At 43.0% G+C, this 18955-nt stretch overlaps 1 protein-coding gene across 1 annotated transcript in view; it reads right to left on the bottom strand.

Annotated features, from left to right (window-relative positions):
• Positions 1-6306: 6306 nt before the first annotated feature.
• The window catches only part of ZNF827 (zinc finger protein 827), a 111131-nt gene continuing 98482 nt past the window's right edge, over positions 6307-18955 (bottom strand). Inside the window, 5 exon segments of the mRNA XM_050896187.1 lie at positions 6307-10442; positions 13305-13482; positions 13576-13767; positions 16773-16939; positions 18424-18595. Of these exon segments, the coding sequence (XP_050752144.1) occupies positions 9635-10442; positions 13305-13482; positions 13576-13767; positions 16773-16939; positions 18424-18595 (1517 nt within the window). The 3' untranslated portion in view covers positions 6307-9634.

The following is an 18955-nucleotide window of genomic DNA, read 5'->3' as shown; positions in this document are numbered from 1 at the left end:
TGGTAAAAATGCAATCTTATCACAGTATCACCAAATAACTGGATCTTATTTATTTTTAATTGAAATGTCAACTTAAAAGATGCAGTGCATATTTTTAAATCACATTAACATTGTATTTAGATCTTTTCATTAAGTTCTAGGTATGCAGTCCTATTAAAAATAGGTAGCTAGGTATAAAAACATGAAATCTTAATGCTTGCTTACTAAATATTCAGAGTGCAAACAGGTATCGCCCTGATAACACCTGTGAACAGAGCTATTCTGGTACGTTTTAAAAGTGTCACTGGCATGAGTGACAGCCACCAATGTATGCATATTATTTCAAAATCACACTGATGGAGGGAGCACTCCGGCAACTATTTACCTTTACTTATATTCCCATGCCATTTAATTTTTTTTCTCAATTTCAGGCAAAAAAGGTACTGTGATTTTATTGCTAAAACAACTACTGCTTCTAACTGTAATGGAATGCAATTGTACACTGTGTACTGGAAAGTCTAGACATCAGGAAAGTGCTAATCCCTGCAATACGAGAAATACAAGGCATGTATAGTTTATCATAATTTATTTTGCTGGTTCTAGCAAGAAATTCTGCATTAATCTACCCACACAGTTTTAGAGAAGTTAGTCCTACAAGGAAGCCAAATGACTTTTTGCTTTCTCCTCAAGCAACACTTGCTCTCAGTACCCAGACAAACTCTGTGTGCGTGACGCTACACAGTGTGAGATGTGTGACGGCGTGGAGGTGCCTGAGGCTGGCTGCGGCGCTGCTGGCAGGGCAGAGCTCTGCTCTAGCCCTTAGGTCTGGCTTTTTGGCAAATTAGTCAGCGTTGGACATTGCACTGGTAGTGCTGCTCTTGTGGGTGTTCAGGCAGGGAGGAGCAGCAAGCCTTTTCTGAGTAGGGGCTAGACCAGGCTCGTGTGGTTATTTGTGTCAAAATGCTTAAGGAGGCAGCGAGAGCAAGCCGGGGAAACATGCTCATATTCATTCATGCAGCTATGCATAAATAGGTTCTAAAATCCGACTCAACTATGCGTGAGCACGTTAGTTACAGCTTTGACCCTCCCAACTGGCTTCCTGTTAAATCTACTAAAAAGCAAATTCTTCAGTCTAGCGTGTGAATGAACATTCCAGTCTTAAATAACAGGGAAAGAATCAAGAAACTATTTGATTTTTTTTTTTTTTTTTTTTTTGACCAGCCAGAAAGCGAGGCCTAGTTTTGGTTTTGGTCACATTAGGCTGTGCTGCGAACATTGGCATGAAGGTCTAGGAGCTCAGCGATAGAGAGCATTTTTCTGTTCTTTATTTAAACAGGCACCTTCCCAGAAGAGTAACAATCCAAAGTTTGCAGTTCCAGTGAAATGCTGTCTGAGAAGTGCTGGGAAAAAAAGGTATGTGATAGAAAGTAGAGGTTTGAAAACTGAAGTAGAGCAGAACTACATGCAAACAACAGAGGGTACTACAGGAACTCAAAGTCTTTTTTCATTAACTATAGCCTAAACTGGAAAAACTGTTGGTTTTGCGGGTTTTTTTCAGAGTTGTGCCGTATGTTGCATTTTAATAATGGTTGAGGGGGAGGGAAATGGAACAATTAAAAAAAAAAAAAGCCAAAACAAAGCAAAACCACCTCCTAGCATGGAATACCCTCCTCCCCCATCTTAAAGTAGGGAAATAGGCCGCAGAGGCTTCACAAGGCTGCACAGAAGTGCCAGAGTGTCACTTTGTGCTCTTCTGCTGTACAGTTGTTGGGGGTTTTTTGGGGGGGTTGTTCTTGTTCTTGTTTTTTTTTTAACTTAATGAAACATTTCCAGTTGGTGTGTCCTACCACCCCGCTACTGCTCCGCTCCAGCTCTAAATTATCTTTTTTTCTTTTTTTGTTCTGTTCTTTTTTAAAATGGTGGGTACTTAAGAGAGTCATACATGTAAATATAGCCACTGCCGGGTTGGTCAAAGACAGCTGTTGTGCACATGTGGAAGCACAACAGCTGCATTTCTGATGTATTTCCTGGTATCTAGCAACTGGATGGCTTCCTAGTATACATAGCATTATGTTCCCAAGAGCTATGCAGCAAGCCCACCAGCCAAGTAAAATTCTGCTCTTCGGCTCAGATGTAACCTGTTAACTCAGCCTAGATTTACCAAGCCATGTGTGACGTCTGAGCTGTCCTGACTGGCTCGATGCCAGCAGTGCCTGTGCTGGTTTTGGCTGCGATAGAGTTAATTTTCTTCATAGTAGCTGGTATGGGGCTGTGTTTTGGCTTTGTGCTGGAAACAGTGTTGATAACACAGGGGTGTTTTGTTATTGCTGAGCAGTGCTTACACAGAGTCAAGGCCTTTTCTGCTCCTCACCCCACCCCACCAGCGAGCAGGCTGGGGGTGCACAAGAAGTTGGGAGGGGACACAGCCGGGACAGCTGACCCCAACTGACCAAAGGGCTATTCCATACCATAGGACGTCATGCTCAGCATATAAAGCTGGGGTATGTTCGAAGTGACGGCGTTTTGTCTTCCCAAGTAACCGTTATGCGTGATGGAGCCCTGCTTTCCTGGAGATGGCTGAACACCTGCCTGCCGATGGGAAGTGGTGAATGAATTCCTTCTTTTGCTTTGCTTGCGTGCGCGGCTTTTGCTTTACCTGTTAAACTGTCTTTATCTCAACCCATGAGTTTTCTCACTTTTACTCTTCCAGTTCTCTCCCCCATCCCACCAGGGGGGAGTGAGCAAGCAGCTGTGTGGAGCTTAGTTGCCGGCTGAGGTTAAACCACAACAGCCTTTGATGCCCAACGTGGGGCTTGAAGGGTTCAAGATAACAACAGATTTGATTGGAATGTGCTAGATCGAATTTGTAGCTGTTATTGCTGTTTAGCTATTAATTGACAGGCTTCTGTGCGTGCCATGGGGCTTGCTTGCCTCACTGTATATTAGTCTAGCACTCGTTAGTGGCTGCTTTTTGCTTTCACTGCTTGCTGTACTGCTGTACTGCTGATCATCTTACTCTGCTGGTCCTGGGAACGTTTTGATAACAGCAATGGCGATGTGCCTGGGCTGGCAGATGGCCAGGGCATCGCTGCTGTTTCTGTACTGCTGTACTGGACAGGCTGGAACTCCACTGTGAACTTCAGTCGATGGGACTGTGACCTGTGCATGAGTCCACGTGGGAGCAGGACACCCTGAAGCATCTGTGGCCGTGGTTATGTCTGTGCCGCAGCAGGTATACCTCTGAAGATTGTGGCCCAAGGATAAGGCCACGCTGGAGAAGGTACACCTCAAAGCATCTGTGGCTGTGGATAAGTCCATGCTGCAGCAGGTACACCTTCAAGCATTAGTGGCTGTGCATGAGGTCATGCTGGAGCACCTCAAAGTGTGTGGCCATGGCTAAGCCCACGACAGAGCAGGCACGCCCCTGGAGGGACTGCAGCCATGGGTAAGGCCATGCTGGAGCAGGTTTACTTCTGAAGGGACTGTGGCTGTGGGTAAGGCCACGCTGGAGCAGGTACGTCTGTATATACAGTGCCATACTCCAGCCAGTGCGCACTCCTGGGGAAACAGGCAGCAGGCTGCTCCCTGTAACCTCCCACCAGGATTTTTAGGCCAAGATTTTTAAAAGCAGCTAGTGGATTTGTTTGGTCAAGATGAGTCGCCTTGAAGACGCTCACCTTTCAGGGGGCATTGAACTCAGGGCACTAAACCCACCCCCACCCCTTTTCCAGGGGCTCCTGCTGGGCACTCAGGCCTCGGCTGCCCCACGTCCAAGGTTAGCTGTCACTTCTGGAATTTTTAGATGCTTCACTGGTAGTTTCTAAAACTTTGATGCAAAAGACGGTGCCTCTTCCCTTGCAGACAGAGTGCCTCTGCGATGAGAAGATGACATACCACTTACTGCAGCTCCACAGACACTGTAGTGGTTGGCAGATCTCTGGGTGGGGGTGATCGTGCTAGTGCTTTATTAACTCTCAGAAAATATATAGCAGGGAAGAGGCTGTGCAGGCTCCTGCACGGTCTGCCTGAGCTCTGACCCCTCGGGCAAGAGGCTAGATTGCTTTTACAGCCAGTACTTAACCTTGCTGCTGAGACTTGTCAACAAGGAGGCCAATTAGCAGCAGATATGATGGTGGGTGATATAATGCAGATGTCTGTTTGTTAGGAGCACAACTGATGTATTTTTAACACAACATGTATTTTAAACCATGGCTCTGCATAAATGATTCCATCCCCTGCAAAAGAATCCTGCTCTGCAGTCAAGCGTTACAGAAAATTTTAGGGTTTTTTTTCCAAAGTCTCTCTCTTAAGCCTTGTTCTGCTGGGCTCATGATGACTATGGCAGGTGTAGGATTATAAGAAATAATTCTGCTTGAAAAAATGTCCACTTTTAAGTTAATTTTTTTTAACATCTATGGCATATTAAAAATATACGTAGATGCAGAATGAAAACAGGGCAGTTCTTGCTGTCCTGAGAGGGTCAATACACAAACAGAGATGTTTTCTATCACCACACATGTATATTGGTGTATCAGAAAAGACAGAGTTAATTGATTAAAATTGTGCAGGTGTACAAGCGTGTTATAGCCACCTGCTGCAAAGGACAGTGGCTCTTTATCACATATCAGTGTGTGACACTAATACCCCTATTTGGGTGCACACATGGTTCTTCTGTCAGATGTATGGTTTTTGGTAAAGCTAGAGAGGCTGATTGCAGAGGATGGTTGATATTTTGGTTGAGATCGGGCCTGAGCTTTTAAACAAAAGTTTACAGTAAGACTCAAGGGCTGGAGCTACTACAAGCCTTGCACTTAGCTGCTGGCAGACTACTTGCGCAGGCAGGGTAATTCAGTCCTCTGCTCAGCCCCCTCCTAGAGAGAGTGGGACGCTGTCAAATAGTGCAGTGTACCGCTTCCACAGACAGCCCTGTCCCCTTTCCTCTGCCAGCCAAGGTGCTGACTCACTCCCTGCACCTTCTCTGCTTGTTTTAACTGAACATTTGAACCTACATCTTAAACCGTTGTCTCAATTAAATGAAGGGTTATAATAATTTACAGCAGAACTGTAGCAATGTACACAAGCCGAGGGCTGTTTTAAAACCATCAAGATATAATCAGGGCTTGGTAGATCAATGTCTGAAATACCTTTCAAAATTAGAGAATTTGCATGATCGTCTTTTAATTGCTAGGATAACTATCTATGTCTTGCGCAAAAAACCCCACATAGAGTATCACTGTATATTTTCTATTACAGATAGAGCGCAAGAGGAGAGAAAGACCACCTCTTCTTGAAGGTGACTTACCAACCCTATGTCAAAGCTAGCGATGCCTTCCCTTCACCGAACGAGTCACCAGCAAAACGAGGAGCAGTGGATTCAACACACAAGCTGTTAACAGCACCACGTACGCTAACAAGGTACTGATAGAAGCCCTGAAAATTAGTATCCACACTCCAGTAGAAATAACTATAAGAATTTTTCAGTTGATTAGACCTTAACACTGCCCCAACTGAGGGCAAAGGGCAAGCCACATCTATTTAATGTTAATATTAAGTTTCTCTGAAGATAATTTTTATCTAATGAAAACCCAGATTTTTTTTTTTCCTTGGTTAGTGTTTGAATACTCTTAACTTCCTTTTAGGATGTTAAGTATCTTTTCTTGTTCAGTGGAGCCAATAGTATCTTTGCTTCTTGGAAATTTGTCTGCTTTTAGGGTTTCCTTCTTTAGCCTCCTCTGTGGATTTTAATTATTTCATTAATCTTTGGTGAAAAAAAAATAGCTTTTTCGAAAATGCTGACAAAATGCGTACATGATATTTTTACAATTAAAAAACCCAGATTTCCACTACAATCTTTTAATGCACAATGTTCCTTTATTCACTGCGTAGCTCCTCTTTAAGGAAAGAGTTCTCCTGATTTCACTGGGGCTACTCCCAAGCAAGGCCAGGTTCACCAAACTACTGCTTAAGGATCTGGTTTTTGAATTGCAGGGCTGAGGAGGGTAGGGCCAGAGTGCTCTGCCATCTCCCGCCTGAGCAGACTCCTCAGAAGAGGCATTATCCCCCTTGCAGAATTGACCTGGCAGGTTGGTACAAGTACAGAGCCCACAGAGAGAAGTCCTGTAGCCATCCTAGGAGTATTTGCTGTAGTTCTTCATCAGCAGCGATAACCAGAGCTTTCCTTTTCAATTTCAACCATTGATAGCATCTTACCTTTTTTCTTCCTATCTTCTTGTCTTGTAGGAGAATCCGTTCCCCCTCCCTCCAAATCAAGCCTAAATCTATTTAAGGTGAAAAAAGAGAGGAAGGAAAACCAAAAAGAAACAAGAATATAGCCAACTTTTTTAATTAGAGTATATTGTACTTCCAAACTGGATACACTAGAAATTGGCAATGCAACATAAGATGCAAAGAAATATACCAGTTACTGTCAAAATGACCCTGTACAGCCTTATAATGCAAAAAGCTTTATACAATACAAATTTTTATTAATGTACACAAACCTTGACAGAATGATATTTGAACATAATACAACAAGTAAAAAAAAAAAAGACAGGAGAAAGAAAAAAGTGCTGAGAACTTTAACTGAATTACTGAATGGAAAAACACGCTAGCTTTCGTTAAAGAATGCATAGTGAAAACCAGTATGAAATTACCTTTATGGTGGGGGGGAATTTATCAGAACTGTTGGTCATTAGTCAGTAGGGGGAACCTCTGGAGAACATTCCTTTCTTTAGCCTTGAACTGCAAACCAATTACTTTAATATGCATGAACTCTGATAAATACTGTATTTTTTTTCTTAAAAAAATAAAAACCTCCTAACACACTTTTCCTTACAGAGAATACTTCTATAACTTGCCAGAAAGAATTAATTTATCCTTTCCAAAGTGCTAAACAAATTTCCCAGGTACATTAAACATTACTATGTCAGATACTGGTACAGTGGAACATTGTCGAACACGTGGCGTTCGCATGCTGACAGCTCATTCTTGGAAGTTCCAGCCCTATTTAAACTGCCGTTTGGTTTACATAAAGTGTCCTACTAATATTCCTACTTATTCCTTCTAGACAGCTGTACTTTACCTGTCGGTTTGAAAAATAAGCTTTTTGATTTGGAAGTGTTTGCTCTTCTATGGTGGGGTCAGAAATAAACGCACTGAGTGTATTTTAAAGAACTCGTATAGTTTCTGGATGCAGATTGCATATTTCATGCTCTCAAGATACTCAATTTTTTATGCTTTGAGTATTTACTAATACAGCATTTTCTATTTTGTCTGTACTCCGGGGTGGGTGGGGTGTTACCAGGAGTTCTGATGGAGTAAAGCATGGCAAACAGGGCCCTGAGTTACTTAGGTTGTTTACAAAGGTTTATACATACTTTGGAACAGATGGCTTTTCTTTACTGCGTAGACAGACAGAACTGCCACATGCTCGTTAGAACCAAAACTGTCTGCTGGAATGTAAACAAAATGGTGGGGCTTCTCTGTCCATTAATTAATAATGATATAATCCAAATGATAACCTGCTACTATTTTGGATATTTCCCCCTTGTAAATAGCTTCCAGCATGTTAACAGGAGTGCACAGGTTAGGATGTCCTCCCCAAACAGGAAGAGTTTGGTCATGACAGTGGAGAATGTTTGGCCATCTCAGTGCAAAACAAAGGTAGGAATCTTGCAAATAGGTTAAATGATGCACGTTTTGCATCAAAAAAGTATTTCTACACAAGCTTCATTTAAGAACTAATGAAGACTGAGTTACGTTTCTAGTTGTGCATATGGCTAAGAGCCCTTGTGGACCAGAAATACCTTCCTGAACCGGGGCGTTGCTTTAGCGCTGTCACGAACAAGGGGTTGGCTCCGACTGGCCTGTCGGATCCCCCCCCATCCCACGACAACCTGCAGAAGAAGGTCCTTCAGGACAGCGTGAGGGTGGGTGGATAGCACATTAGGTGTGACTCAGGGCACCTCCTACAGTGGCTTGGCCAAGGGACAGAGAGGGGACTCTGACAAAAGCTAGGTCAGACATTTCTGATACCTGGTGAAAGACAGCGAGATCCGAATCCAAGAGACACCACGGAAAACAATAATCTAGTAAGAAAGCATTCCTGTAAGTCACACGATAATTTTGAAATGTTTCATATTTTATACTTCCAATTTTAATGCAGAGTATTTTTAATCCTGATCTTTCTTCCTGGATATTAAGTTGTCTAAGAAACACAAATCAATTAACAGTCAGTTAGCTTCTCTTAATTTAAGATCACTCTTGGCATTTTGAGAATAACAAAGGTTATACAACCAATCCGCATTTGCTTCTTCCTGCAATAAAGTGCTACATATACCGTGTCATTTTAATGACCACAAGTAGGAGCGTTAAATAAGTATAAAGTTAGCTTCCTAGCAGTGTACACTCTATCCGCCATTAACAAAAAGGAATAAAGTATTACTAATAACATGGAGGGTATCGATAGGACTGTAGAATTTGCAAGTACAATTGAAATACTGAGGGTATAAAAGAGAACTGTATGGTTCAAACAGCATCTTTTTATAGCTTTATATTTCAAAGAAGTTACTGGTACCTTTTCAAATAAACAGTCTTCTTACCTTCAGCCCACAAATTTTTTTTTCTTTTTTTTTTTTTGCAAGTGAGAAACAAACTAGTGCAAGACTAAAGCACTGTGCAAAACTGCCTTTTTTTTTAGTCTGAGTATTTATACCCAGAATTTATCCATACCCTTTTTTTAATCCCCTTGTTGGATTTTTTCCACCATAGAATTCTAGTTATACAAGTTGTTCCTGCAAACTAAAAGGTAACCACTGCATAATACAGTATATATATATATATAATATTTATATGCCCTTTTAAAACAAAAGATGTATGCTATGGCCCAGACACAGGTCTTTGTTACACCTGTGTAACAGTTAAGAATTGGGCCTGCTGTGTGGGTGTGTAGACTGCACACACGGCATATGCATGTGTGTGCATACACACACACGCTTGTCATTGTCATACTCTCATCCTGCAGTGCTGAAAGCAACTTTTTCCTCGTCAGTTCTACCCCAAATCCTCAAACCTTGACAACTGAGTACAAGGCATCAGACAACTAAAGGAAGCTGCAAACAGCACTGAAATAGTACACCAGTCCACCCTGAACCAAGCGTTACTCCTTCCACAACTCTGCGGTTCAGGGGGAGACGGAGGGAAGGGAGGAAGCAAGTGCGTGAAAAGAGGAAAAGAATAATAATTAAATAAGCCAATACAAGGGATGTGCAAAAGCAATATCATGGCACGCTACAGGCAGACTCTCTTTCACACACCCGCACGCACACAAAGCCCAAAAATAAAATGCATCAATATGTAATCTTACAAGTGCTGATTGCCATTAAGGACACTCTTTTTCAGCTTAACAAGACAAAATAGTTTCTTAGATAAGAGTACTGGGAACATGCCTCTGAAGGTAGAAGTATGCAGTAGGTCACCTCTTGAAGATTTAATAAAGCAGCTTTCATGTCAATGCAATAAGTATACACACAGAGCCATTTTCTAAACCTTACTAATGATATAGTACAAGTGTTCGTTACCTCTTCGGTCTACGTTTTGCAGCAATGTATACCTGCTGGGTTTGTCGGGGTATTTTTGGTACAGAATGTAACTGCCCTCAGACAGTTTCTGCCCTTTCTGTTAGTCCAAGGTAGGCAAGGAAGGAGTGTTTAGGTGAAGAGGCACCTCCCGGTGCAGTCTGAGGTCTGGGTGGATGGAATGTGAGATCGTAGTGGTTTTTGGGGAAAAACATTGTTAAAGGAATAAGGTGGGCAAACTCTGAGTTCCAGTATTTGTCAAAGCACAGGGAAGTGCCGTTGATGGCCAAGGCTTTCACTGCCAAGTTTGGCTCTGCCCCACTGCCGTGTGCAGCTGACATAGCCACCGTTTGCAGAGCCTGGGAGGCAGACATAACTGAGAGGGGTGACAGGAGGTTTCTGGAGCTGTTCACTGGTAGGAGTGGACTGGCTTCCTTGGAGGTTGAATACTGGCCCTTCTTCTCCTCTTCGGAGCAGTCCCCGTTCTGGTGCTTCTTCACGTGGCGGCTGAAGACAAAAGGGTGGGTAGTCTTGAACAGGCACTCGTCGCAGCTGAAAGTCTGGCGTGGAGCATGCTTCAGTTTCTTGTGCAAGTTGAGATTGTCTTTGCGTTTGCAGCTGTAGCTGCACTGGTCACAGTGAAAAGGGCGCTCACCGGTGTGGACACGCACGTGTTCAATCAGCTTGTTGGCGGTCTTGGACAGGTAGCCACACTGGTCGCACTTGTAATGGTTGCCAAGGCGGTGTTCTCGGATGTGCATCTCCAGTTCCAGCTGATTTGCTTTCACTGTCTGGCAGATCCGACACTTGTACTCCATCTTGTAGTGAGTCTTCAGGTGGCACTCCATCGCTGTGGGGCGGTTAGTGGAGTAGATGCAGAACGGGCACCTGGCAACACAGCAAGGGAAGGCAGGGACAGAGAAAAGAGAAGTCACTCAGCTTGAAGACCTGCATTGCTGGTTTAACCCTGTCACTCAGCCCCTCTCTGACCTACTAAAGAGGAGAAAAAGGCACTTAGTTCTCCCTGTGAAGCCTCTTTCGAATACTTGGTTCACCTCGACACATCTCTACTTAGAGGCGCTTGCCCATTTAATGGCAGTAGAGCTCTCGCATTCCTAGGAAAACACCGATTCACTCTGAAGGAGCATCCCTTTAATCTTCTGGCTTACCTTGACGGGGAAGATTCTGCAAAGCAGGCCGGGTAGTGCAGAGTGGGTGACTGATTCACGGGTACTTTGTGTAACGACATTCCTAGTGTTTGCACGAAGTCACTTTGGCCTTTTTTTCCATTAAGAAGTGGTTTAAAGTGAGTGTTTACAGATGAGTATGAAAGCAGCTGTTTAAGTAAAGATGGAATAAACTTGTAATACCACATGTACAGCAAAAGCTTAGGAAATTCCTTTTATGGGACCTTGAACAATAAGTTTGCTGGGTATCCTGCTAGGAGCAGCTGAAAGCCAGTCTGTTAGGATGATTTGTAGGGATTCCCATTTCTGGCAGATGAGCTAGCCATGCTCAAAGGGGGCGTGTGTTTGGCAGTGTTTGCCTACAGCCGCCTCTGCCACGCAGGAATTGTTCCTGTGTGGGAACAGGATGTGGGCTCCGCTTACTCACAGCAGCAAGCGTCCGGACCGGGGTGGACGTGGCAAAGGGCCTCACCCCTGGTTCCTGGACCAGGAAGGGCCGAGAAGGCTGGAGGGGGGAATCTTGAAAGCTTGGAAGGAAGCCTGAGCTGAACAAGCCTGGACACCAACGAACCCAAAACACACCCGCTTTTGCTTTCTGTAGCTGAGAGGAAGTTGGTGAGGACAGCTACCTGCCAGGGATCTCTGCTGGATTAAAGAAAGCACGCCCCCTTCCAGATCTAACTGGTGAGCTAAAAGAGCAGGTCTAGATAAAAAGGTACAACTAAGGCATCTGGCTACTGTCTTACAGATGCTGCTCTGCGTTCACTGTTTAGCAGGTCTGCCAATTGGGTTCTAACATTTCAGATCATTTCTAAGCGGAGATCCTCTCTCTCCGTGTGTGTTTTTCCTTGCTACAACTGGTTGCACATACAGGTTTAACATTAATCTACCCGCTAATCGAGAGACTTTTGAGCACAGTGAGTAATACAGGAGGACAAACGGATACTAAAACATTCGGACACTTTTCCTGATGCGCATCAAGTACTCTGATCCAGAGAGGGAGCCTGGCGTTGAGGCTGCTAACGTGATTAGTTCTACTGCAACAGAGGACTCAGCTGTCTATGCACACATACCTCTCCTGGGCTGGGTGCTCTCTGGATCAGAATCTCAGATTTTGACCTGGAGCTGGAGGAATCATGTTTTTTTCTCTTCCCCCACAGCAAACAGGAGACAGAAAAATAGAATTTACTTAGATCTCTTCAGGCTCTTCTGGATGCCTTAAAAAAAAAAAAAATCAGAGCTTTTTCTTAGGTGCAGCTTTCAAGGTACCTAACTATTACTTGAGTTGGGCAGGAATAACTTATGTAGACTGAGAAGCCCATTCTGTCAGGAAGGCCTGAGTCATAGGTCATGGTTTTTCCTTGGTAAATAGAACAGATTCTGTGCAGCTTAAACCCAAAGTACATTAGACAACTGGTCTGTACGTCCAAGACAGACATCCCGTCGTTCTGGCACACTACTTGTTTCTCAATCTGGTCGTCTTCCCAGATTCAGTCATCACATCTCAAGTGACCACAGATCCCAGTTCATGGAACGACTGAGCTGGAGACCAGACGCTGCCTGGCAAACAGAACCAGTTTTCAAAAACTGCAGTGCAAACTGATAGAGCTACTTGTGGTAACGTTCAACCTGGTGTGCTCGTCATGTGACAGTTACCGTGCACTGAAAACATCAGTTTGCTTATCAAGAGCAACAGAAGCAGGGAGTCAGTCCTGTGCTGAACCCTAGCTGGGCTCGAAGTCGTTCCAGCCTCTTTTCCTGCAGCAGCTGGAACAAACAGGGACCAAGGACACGCATCTTGCATAACGTCACATTGCCCGCCCACAGAGAGCAAGCATATGGCCCCAGCAGTCACTCCTTCCCTCAGGGGTCCAACTTTGACCGAAGGGCACGCTCATTCTCTAGAAACACTGCTCTGCACCAACAGACCTTAAAGGACACCACCTTAGCCAAAGCCAAAGGGCTTTGTTCACAAAAGAGCGTATTACTCGTTACATGTTAATTTACACAACAGTGATCATTCTGGGGCATGCAAACCAAAGCAGAAAGCATCAAAGTTATTAATTCTTGGAGACGACTGACTTTGCATTAGAGTTTGCACAGGTTACAACCTTTACGGTTATACCTTCATACCTAGTTGCAGAGACTGTACAGGGTTTAGTTTCTTTGAGCCAGGTGCAGGATAGAGCCTGTGCTGTGCTTCTCCTTTGCTCTGATGCCTTGAAAAAAAGCCCTCTTAGTTTGCTAACACCCGTGTGTAGTGCTGCCTCATTCTCTACGACCCATCACATACTGTCTCCTATTTGACTGGAAAAGGGAAAGGACCGTACTTTGTTACAGCTCTAAGACCAGTGGATACAACATCCGCTGCTAGGTTACCGATCTGCTATAATGATGCAAGCCTACGCTAAAGGACTGGGCTTGGGTCATCTAAATAAAAGGAAGCCCCAAATCTGGATTATCAGACATTTAATAACCCTTTCTAATTGACTTCCTTTTGTCCTGTCCTCACAGTATTAGAGGTGCTTAACACAGTAAAAGTTTGTGTACTTGCTTTCCTTACTTGAGCCCACCGGTGGGGACAGTGTGGCATTTCTTGTGCTCCAGTAATTGCTCAGGTGTCTTCATGAACTTGTGGCACACATCACACTCGAACATCCGTGTGATCAGGTGGATTTGCAGGTGGCGCTCAAACATATTTTTTGTTTTGCAGACGAAGTTACAGAAAACACATTCAAAGCCTGAAAAATAAAACAGGAAAATGTATTCCTTACATTGTGGCCAGATCGACTGCATAGAAGGTGAGAGTTTGTATTTGTTTAACAGTGTTTTACCTCTCTCTGACTTCTCTTCAGTGTTCACTGAGGTCTGACTACCAGGCACTACAGAAATGACTAGCAGGTTGTTTGAACCCTTGTTTTTTGGGGTTATATCTGCATCTTCTTTGCTGTTGGCAGAGTCGCTCAGTGCTGACAGCGAAGATGAAGATGGACTGTTAGATTCACTGGGTGTCTTCCTCTCTTCAGCTGAAAAACAGGAATAAAGAGCAATAACTAGTACAGCAGATTAGATGGAATCTCAATGATCCTGTTTTAAATTTCAGGAAAAAAAATTATATTTAAAGTTAATATTCAAACATGCTTATAAACAAGTCTGAAATTAATTGATCTGTTCAGAAATCATAGATGCACCTCCTTCCTTTTTATTAGCGTTTACAACAGTACATCTCTCAGTTTATCCTAGAATTGAGTCTGTCTGTAATGGTAGTGGGAAGGAAGCATGCAACTCTACCTCATTACCAGGCTGAAAGAATCCCAAGAAAACACTTTGATTAGCTCACAGTTCAAAAACAATGATGAACCTCTCACTTAGAAAGGAGACAGAGCTTCTGTAGGTTTGGGGTGTGGAAACCAAAAGTGCCTACTGGTCCAAGCTAAACTTCCCCCACCTTGTCATTTATGTGGGTCCAGCGGGTAAATTTGGGAGTAAGGGCAAAGGAGAATAATCTCACTCGTTGTACTGAGGAGCATCCTCAGTAATGATTGTAAGAGGTAACAGCGTGGTCTCAAGATTTATCTGTTTTTATTAGGACCTCTTATTGAAGATAATTAATTTAAAAAACATGTTACTTAGCTGGATCTAAAGCTGAAGACCATCAGAGTTTCCTTATGTGTGCAATAAATGTATGAAGTTCAAATCCCAAACCCTATCACACACTAGAAATGAACAAGAGTGAGAGTTCTCACATGAGAACTGACGTGAGCCAACGAGGCAAGGATGGGCAAATTATTACCTCCCACCTATGTCCTGGTGTAATCAGAGCTGTGTTAAAAAGAGACTTTACTAAAACTTCGTATTCTCTATGTGGTAAAGTCCCCTGACCAAGGCTTCTGCAAACACCAGTACCTATGTGCCTAGCTTTAAACTGATGAGCGGCACCTTTAAGTCTAAGATAAAAATGTAGGAATGCACTAATGAAATCTGATGACCCGAGCTGTCAATAGGGAGGATGACTGGGATATCATATAGAAAGATTCACTGACCTTGGGGACCAGAGTAATAGAAATGGAATGAAATTTAATAGTACAGAGTACAAGGTTATGACCCAAAGGGCCAGTAACAAGAATTTTTGCTACAAATGAGGAGTGCTTGAGTTGGAAACAGTCAAGGAAAACAAAAGAAGAATTTGAGCAGAACATGGGATGAATGTGAGCAATCAGTGTGGGGGAGCCTTCAAGGAAGGTAAATATGATCACAGAATGTTATTGTGTGAGCTATTCCCAGTAGCTGCTGCTGTTTTACACTGCCACCACTACTTATTTCATTTCACCATGTACAGCTGTGATTGCATATGTTGAGAGCAGGGGTTCTAACAAGAACATATGCAGTGAGGGATTGGTACAGTGAGAAAACTGTTTCACAGAAGAAAAGGCTCAATGTACATTTAGAGGGAGAGGGTTGTTCTCCATAAATATACTAAGGGCATAAATACTGTGGAAGGAGAGAAGAAAGGTGGAGGGAGCAAGAGGTGGACTGCTGTTTCAGACAGTTCTGGCACAAAAACAATGTATGTGTATTCTGATTATCAGTAAGATGCTGGAAAATTTAAAAATGTCCCTAATCTTTAATGCAGGAAAATCTGCAGCTGCCTGTCTGTAGAAGTAGTAGGTTTAAAACAATTATACTTGTTTAAAGACATATGCCAACATCCTTACAAACAGGCCTTTTATGACTTGGTAACATCACAGGCTAAGGGACTTGAGTCAAGCAACCCAGAAAATCCATTCTATTTTTTACTGTCTGCATTTGCCATACGTGTAAGCATTTGGCCGAATCGCCAGCTGAGTGGCTCAGTTTGAGAGGGTGAAGGAAGAACAAGGGGGGTTTTGTCTTTCTTTAAAAGACAAGCAGCAGCTCCAATCTTTTAGCCACGATAGGAAGATACAGTAGAGTACAGCTCAGTTTTGAGCTCCGATGCAAGCTTTTAATGTGGCTATGGGTGGCATTTCTCATTTGCCTTGACTTCCTATATATGAAGTGGAGTTAGATGGAAACACCTCAGATAGCAGGGAGTAGTGCCGAGAGCTATGCTGGCATAAAATCCCTTGAGAGCTTTCCAGTAGTTTGTATTTCTGTAGTTACATTTAACTTAGCTATCTGTGAGCACAAACAACTGCATTCTTCTCTCCCTTCTCCTTCTCCACCCCTCCCTGTTTTCCCAATTTTATTCCTGGTAGGACAGGAAAAGCAATTTAGCTTAGCAATGGAAAAATTGTGCTGAATGTAATTCAGGTTCAGTATTGGCAACACAATTGTTAGTAGTTTGTGGCAGCAAAATGCTTCTGCCTGGTGTTATAAGAGAAATTAATTAAAAGGATTCTAATTTTTTTCTCCTTAAATTATGCCAGACTTCATTAGCTGGGCTAAGCATATGGAGCTTGTTTGAAAACTGCTATTGCTCTTATCTTTGGCTATTAAGTGAACAGGACCAGAGAGAGAACACATGACTTGTTCTGTTATTTAATATAAAGTTACATTTATGGTATTGCTGAATCACAGTGTCAACGAAACATCAGCGTGAAATTCCAAACTGATAGACTGTGGAGGCAAACACACTGGAGAGCGAAGCTCAGCATATTGCGTATTTCAAACTTACAGCCAGGTATGCACAACTAGCAGTCAAAGTCACCTTATCATGACTGAAGTCAAACCAGGATTTCGATGAAATAGTAAACCGGTCAGAAAAACAAACAAAGTATGCCGACTTCAACAGGGGAGGGGATTTGGGGGATAAGGCGAATAGGAAGAAGGAGGGCTAAGTAGCCCTTCATTTGTTTCGCTAAGCTTGAAAATTGATCTGCACTACCAGATTATTTGTCTGGCTGGAGTCCAATTCACTTCAACTTTGAGAGATCAGGCTTTAATTAGCAAGCGTTTCAGTGAAAGTAGAGTGCTAATGGGAAGTGTGAAGGTTGCACCTAAAAAGCAAGGAAGAGAGAGATCACTGCAGCTGGGAGAGAGGGATCATCACCTGCGTGCTTGCTGTTGACGTGAGCCTTCATATCTGCCTCTTCCATAGTGACAAAATCGCATGCTGTGCAGCAAATGGAGAACATCCACTGCTCTTTATCCACATGGAGGGACATATGACTGACAAACTGGACATTCATCTCCGTCTCAAACCCACACACATGACAGCTGCAGGCAGAAGGGAATTCAAGAGCAAGAAACATTAAAACACAAACCACAAACAGAAGCATATTGCCTTTCCCTGAATTTGCAAGAAAAAACTCACTGCACAGATTTCTTCTCTTCCTCACTGTTGAATGTTCACTGCAAAATTCTTTTGTCTGCTGAACTGCCTTTGAACTGATGGCCATGCCAACGTGATTAAGGGCAGGCACAATGCAACAATCCTGTACATGCTATAATGACGCTAAATAATCATAAAGTTAATTAAAAACTACAGATTCCAGATGCTGCGCATCACCTAGCTGATTCCTTTGGGCAATAAGAGGCATTGCAGCTTTGCCAAGATGTTTAGTACGGCTGATACACTGACAAACGGAGAGCTTGCTGCACACTCCAGGAGTTATTTTCAAGCCCTGGAATGGTTCCCATGCCAAACTGGGATCTTGTGCAAAACTGCCTGGCAGTTTCAGTGTAAGCAAGTAAAAATGGGTTCAAACATTTCTTATGCTTGACTGGAAAACAGCAGTCATCAGCTATGCAAATAATTAGCAGGGATACAGATTTCACAGCCAGTGCATAAACAGAGTGATATTGAGAGGCAATGGAAAGGACTCTTTAATTTAACTTTCTTTGCAGAGTCCTCCTCTTGCTTTGATTAGGCCATTAACATTTAAAACAAGCCAAAAACATTTAAAAAGGCATATACTCTAGGGCACTATTTTGCTTTCCTAGGGGGACGGACTAGATAATCTAATCCAGCAGGTCTCATTTATTTCTTAGTTCTATGATTTTGTAATTAAATCTGCTCTTGGCACTTTGACTAAAAGTAAGAGTGATTTGGTAATCTGCTTGGCCACTAGAGTGCATATCACAGTTTGCAGAGCACACAACGGTGCGTACAACAAGGAGAATGTCCAAATATGCATTTTATCTGGGCAATTCCTTTTAATTTTTCAGACAAATTCTCCTAAAGGTTTTCTTTCTTTCATCATATTGGTCACTGAATGTATATACCTCTAGCAAACGGAGGAAATGTGTATATTGATATAACAATTCTTATTGCGCTTTACTATTTGATTTTGTAGATTTGGCTGAAAACAATGGAGCTGTCAGAGGCGACTGGAAGCACAGTGCTTTAGATTTGCTGTGAATCTGCGTACATGATGGGATGTTTCCAAACACAAAACTTAAACACTGCATAAAAAGTTAAAGAGGCTTCTAAGAGCCTGTCTGCCTCCCAAAGCCGTTTACAAAAAAACCAACCCCACACCAAACCCCAGCGTCTTTCCCAATGGCTAGCCAAGTCAAACAGCATGAGGCAGCCAGCTGGGTTTTGCTGCTTAGCCTAAGTCAGATATGGGCAAGACGAATACTTTCATTGCAGTTCCACCCTGCGACACCAGAAGGGTGGCCCTGTAACACGTCCTTAGCAGGCAGGTAAGACATTCAGATTCCAGCGTCTGGTGCACAGCCCTTGTCTGGGTCCTCACCTGTAGTAATAAGGGTGCTTCTTTCCATCACTGCCTTCAGAAGTGACAGCGCTGACAATGTCCTCAGTGTCTGTACTCACCAGCTTCACAGAATGGACGGTCAGGTGCTGGTTCAGATTAGCACGGCACTTAGCAGCATAGGGGCACAAGTGGCATTTGTATTTTCTCTCTTCTGAAAAAGAAACAGAAAACCTTAAATGTATAGTTCATTTTGAAGCAAGCTATTTTTAAAGCTGCCAGTAACCAAGTATGCATTCCTTTGGGTTTCTCCGAGCAGCTTTCAGAATGAGGTACTTTGGAAGCTTGACATTTTGGAAACTTACAAGAGTTCACAGCAATTACTCAGAAAAAAAACTAATTTAGAGGTAGTTTAGGGCTGATTTTTTTAACTTGCTCTACCATCTGTAGTCAGGTAATATAAAACTTTATAAACTGGAAAACTGGGGCAACTGAGCTCTGAGAGCTGCAGCAGAGCCAGTAGAGAAACAGGTCAATAATCTACAACTGCTTCCTTTACCTAGCATCTTTTATT

This window comes from Gymnogyps californianus, chromosome 4, assembly GCF_018139145.2.
Source record: "Gymnogyps californianus isolate 813 chromosome 4, ASM1813914v2, whole genome shotgun sequence".
NCBI classification, from domain to species: Eukaryota; Metazoa; Chordata; class Aves; order Accipitriformes; family Cathartidae; genus Gymnogyps; species Gymnogyps californianus.
The sequence above is the reverse complement of the archived record's forward strand: the minus strand, read 5'-3'. Positions and strand labels throughout refer to the sequence as shown.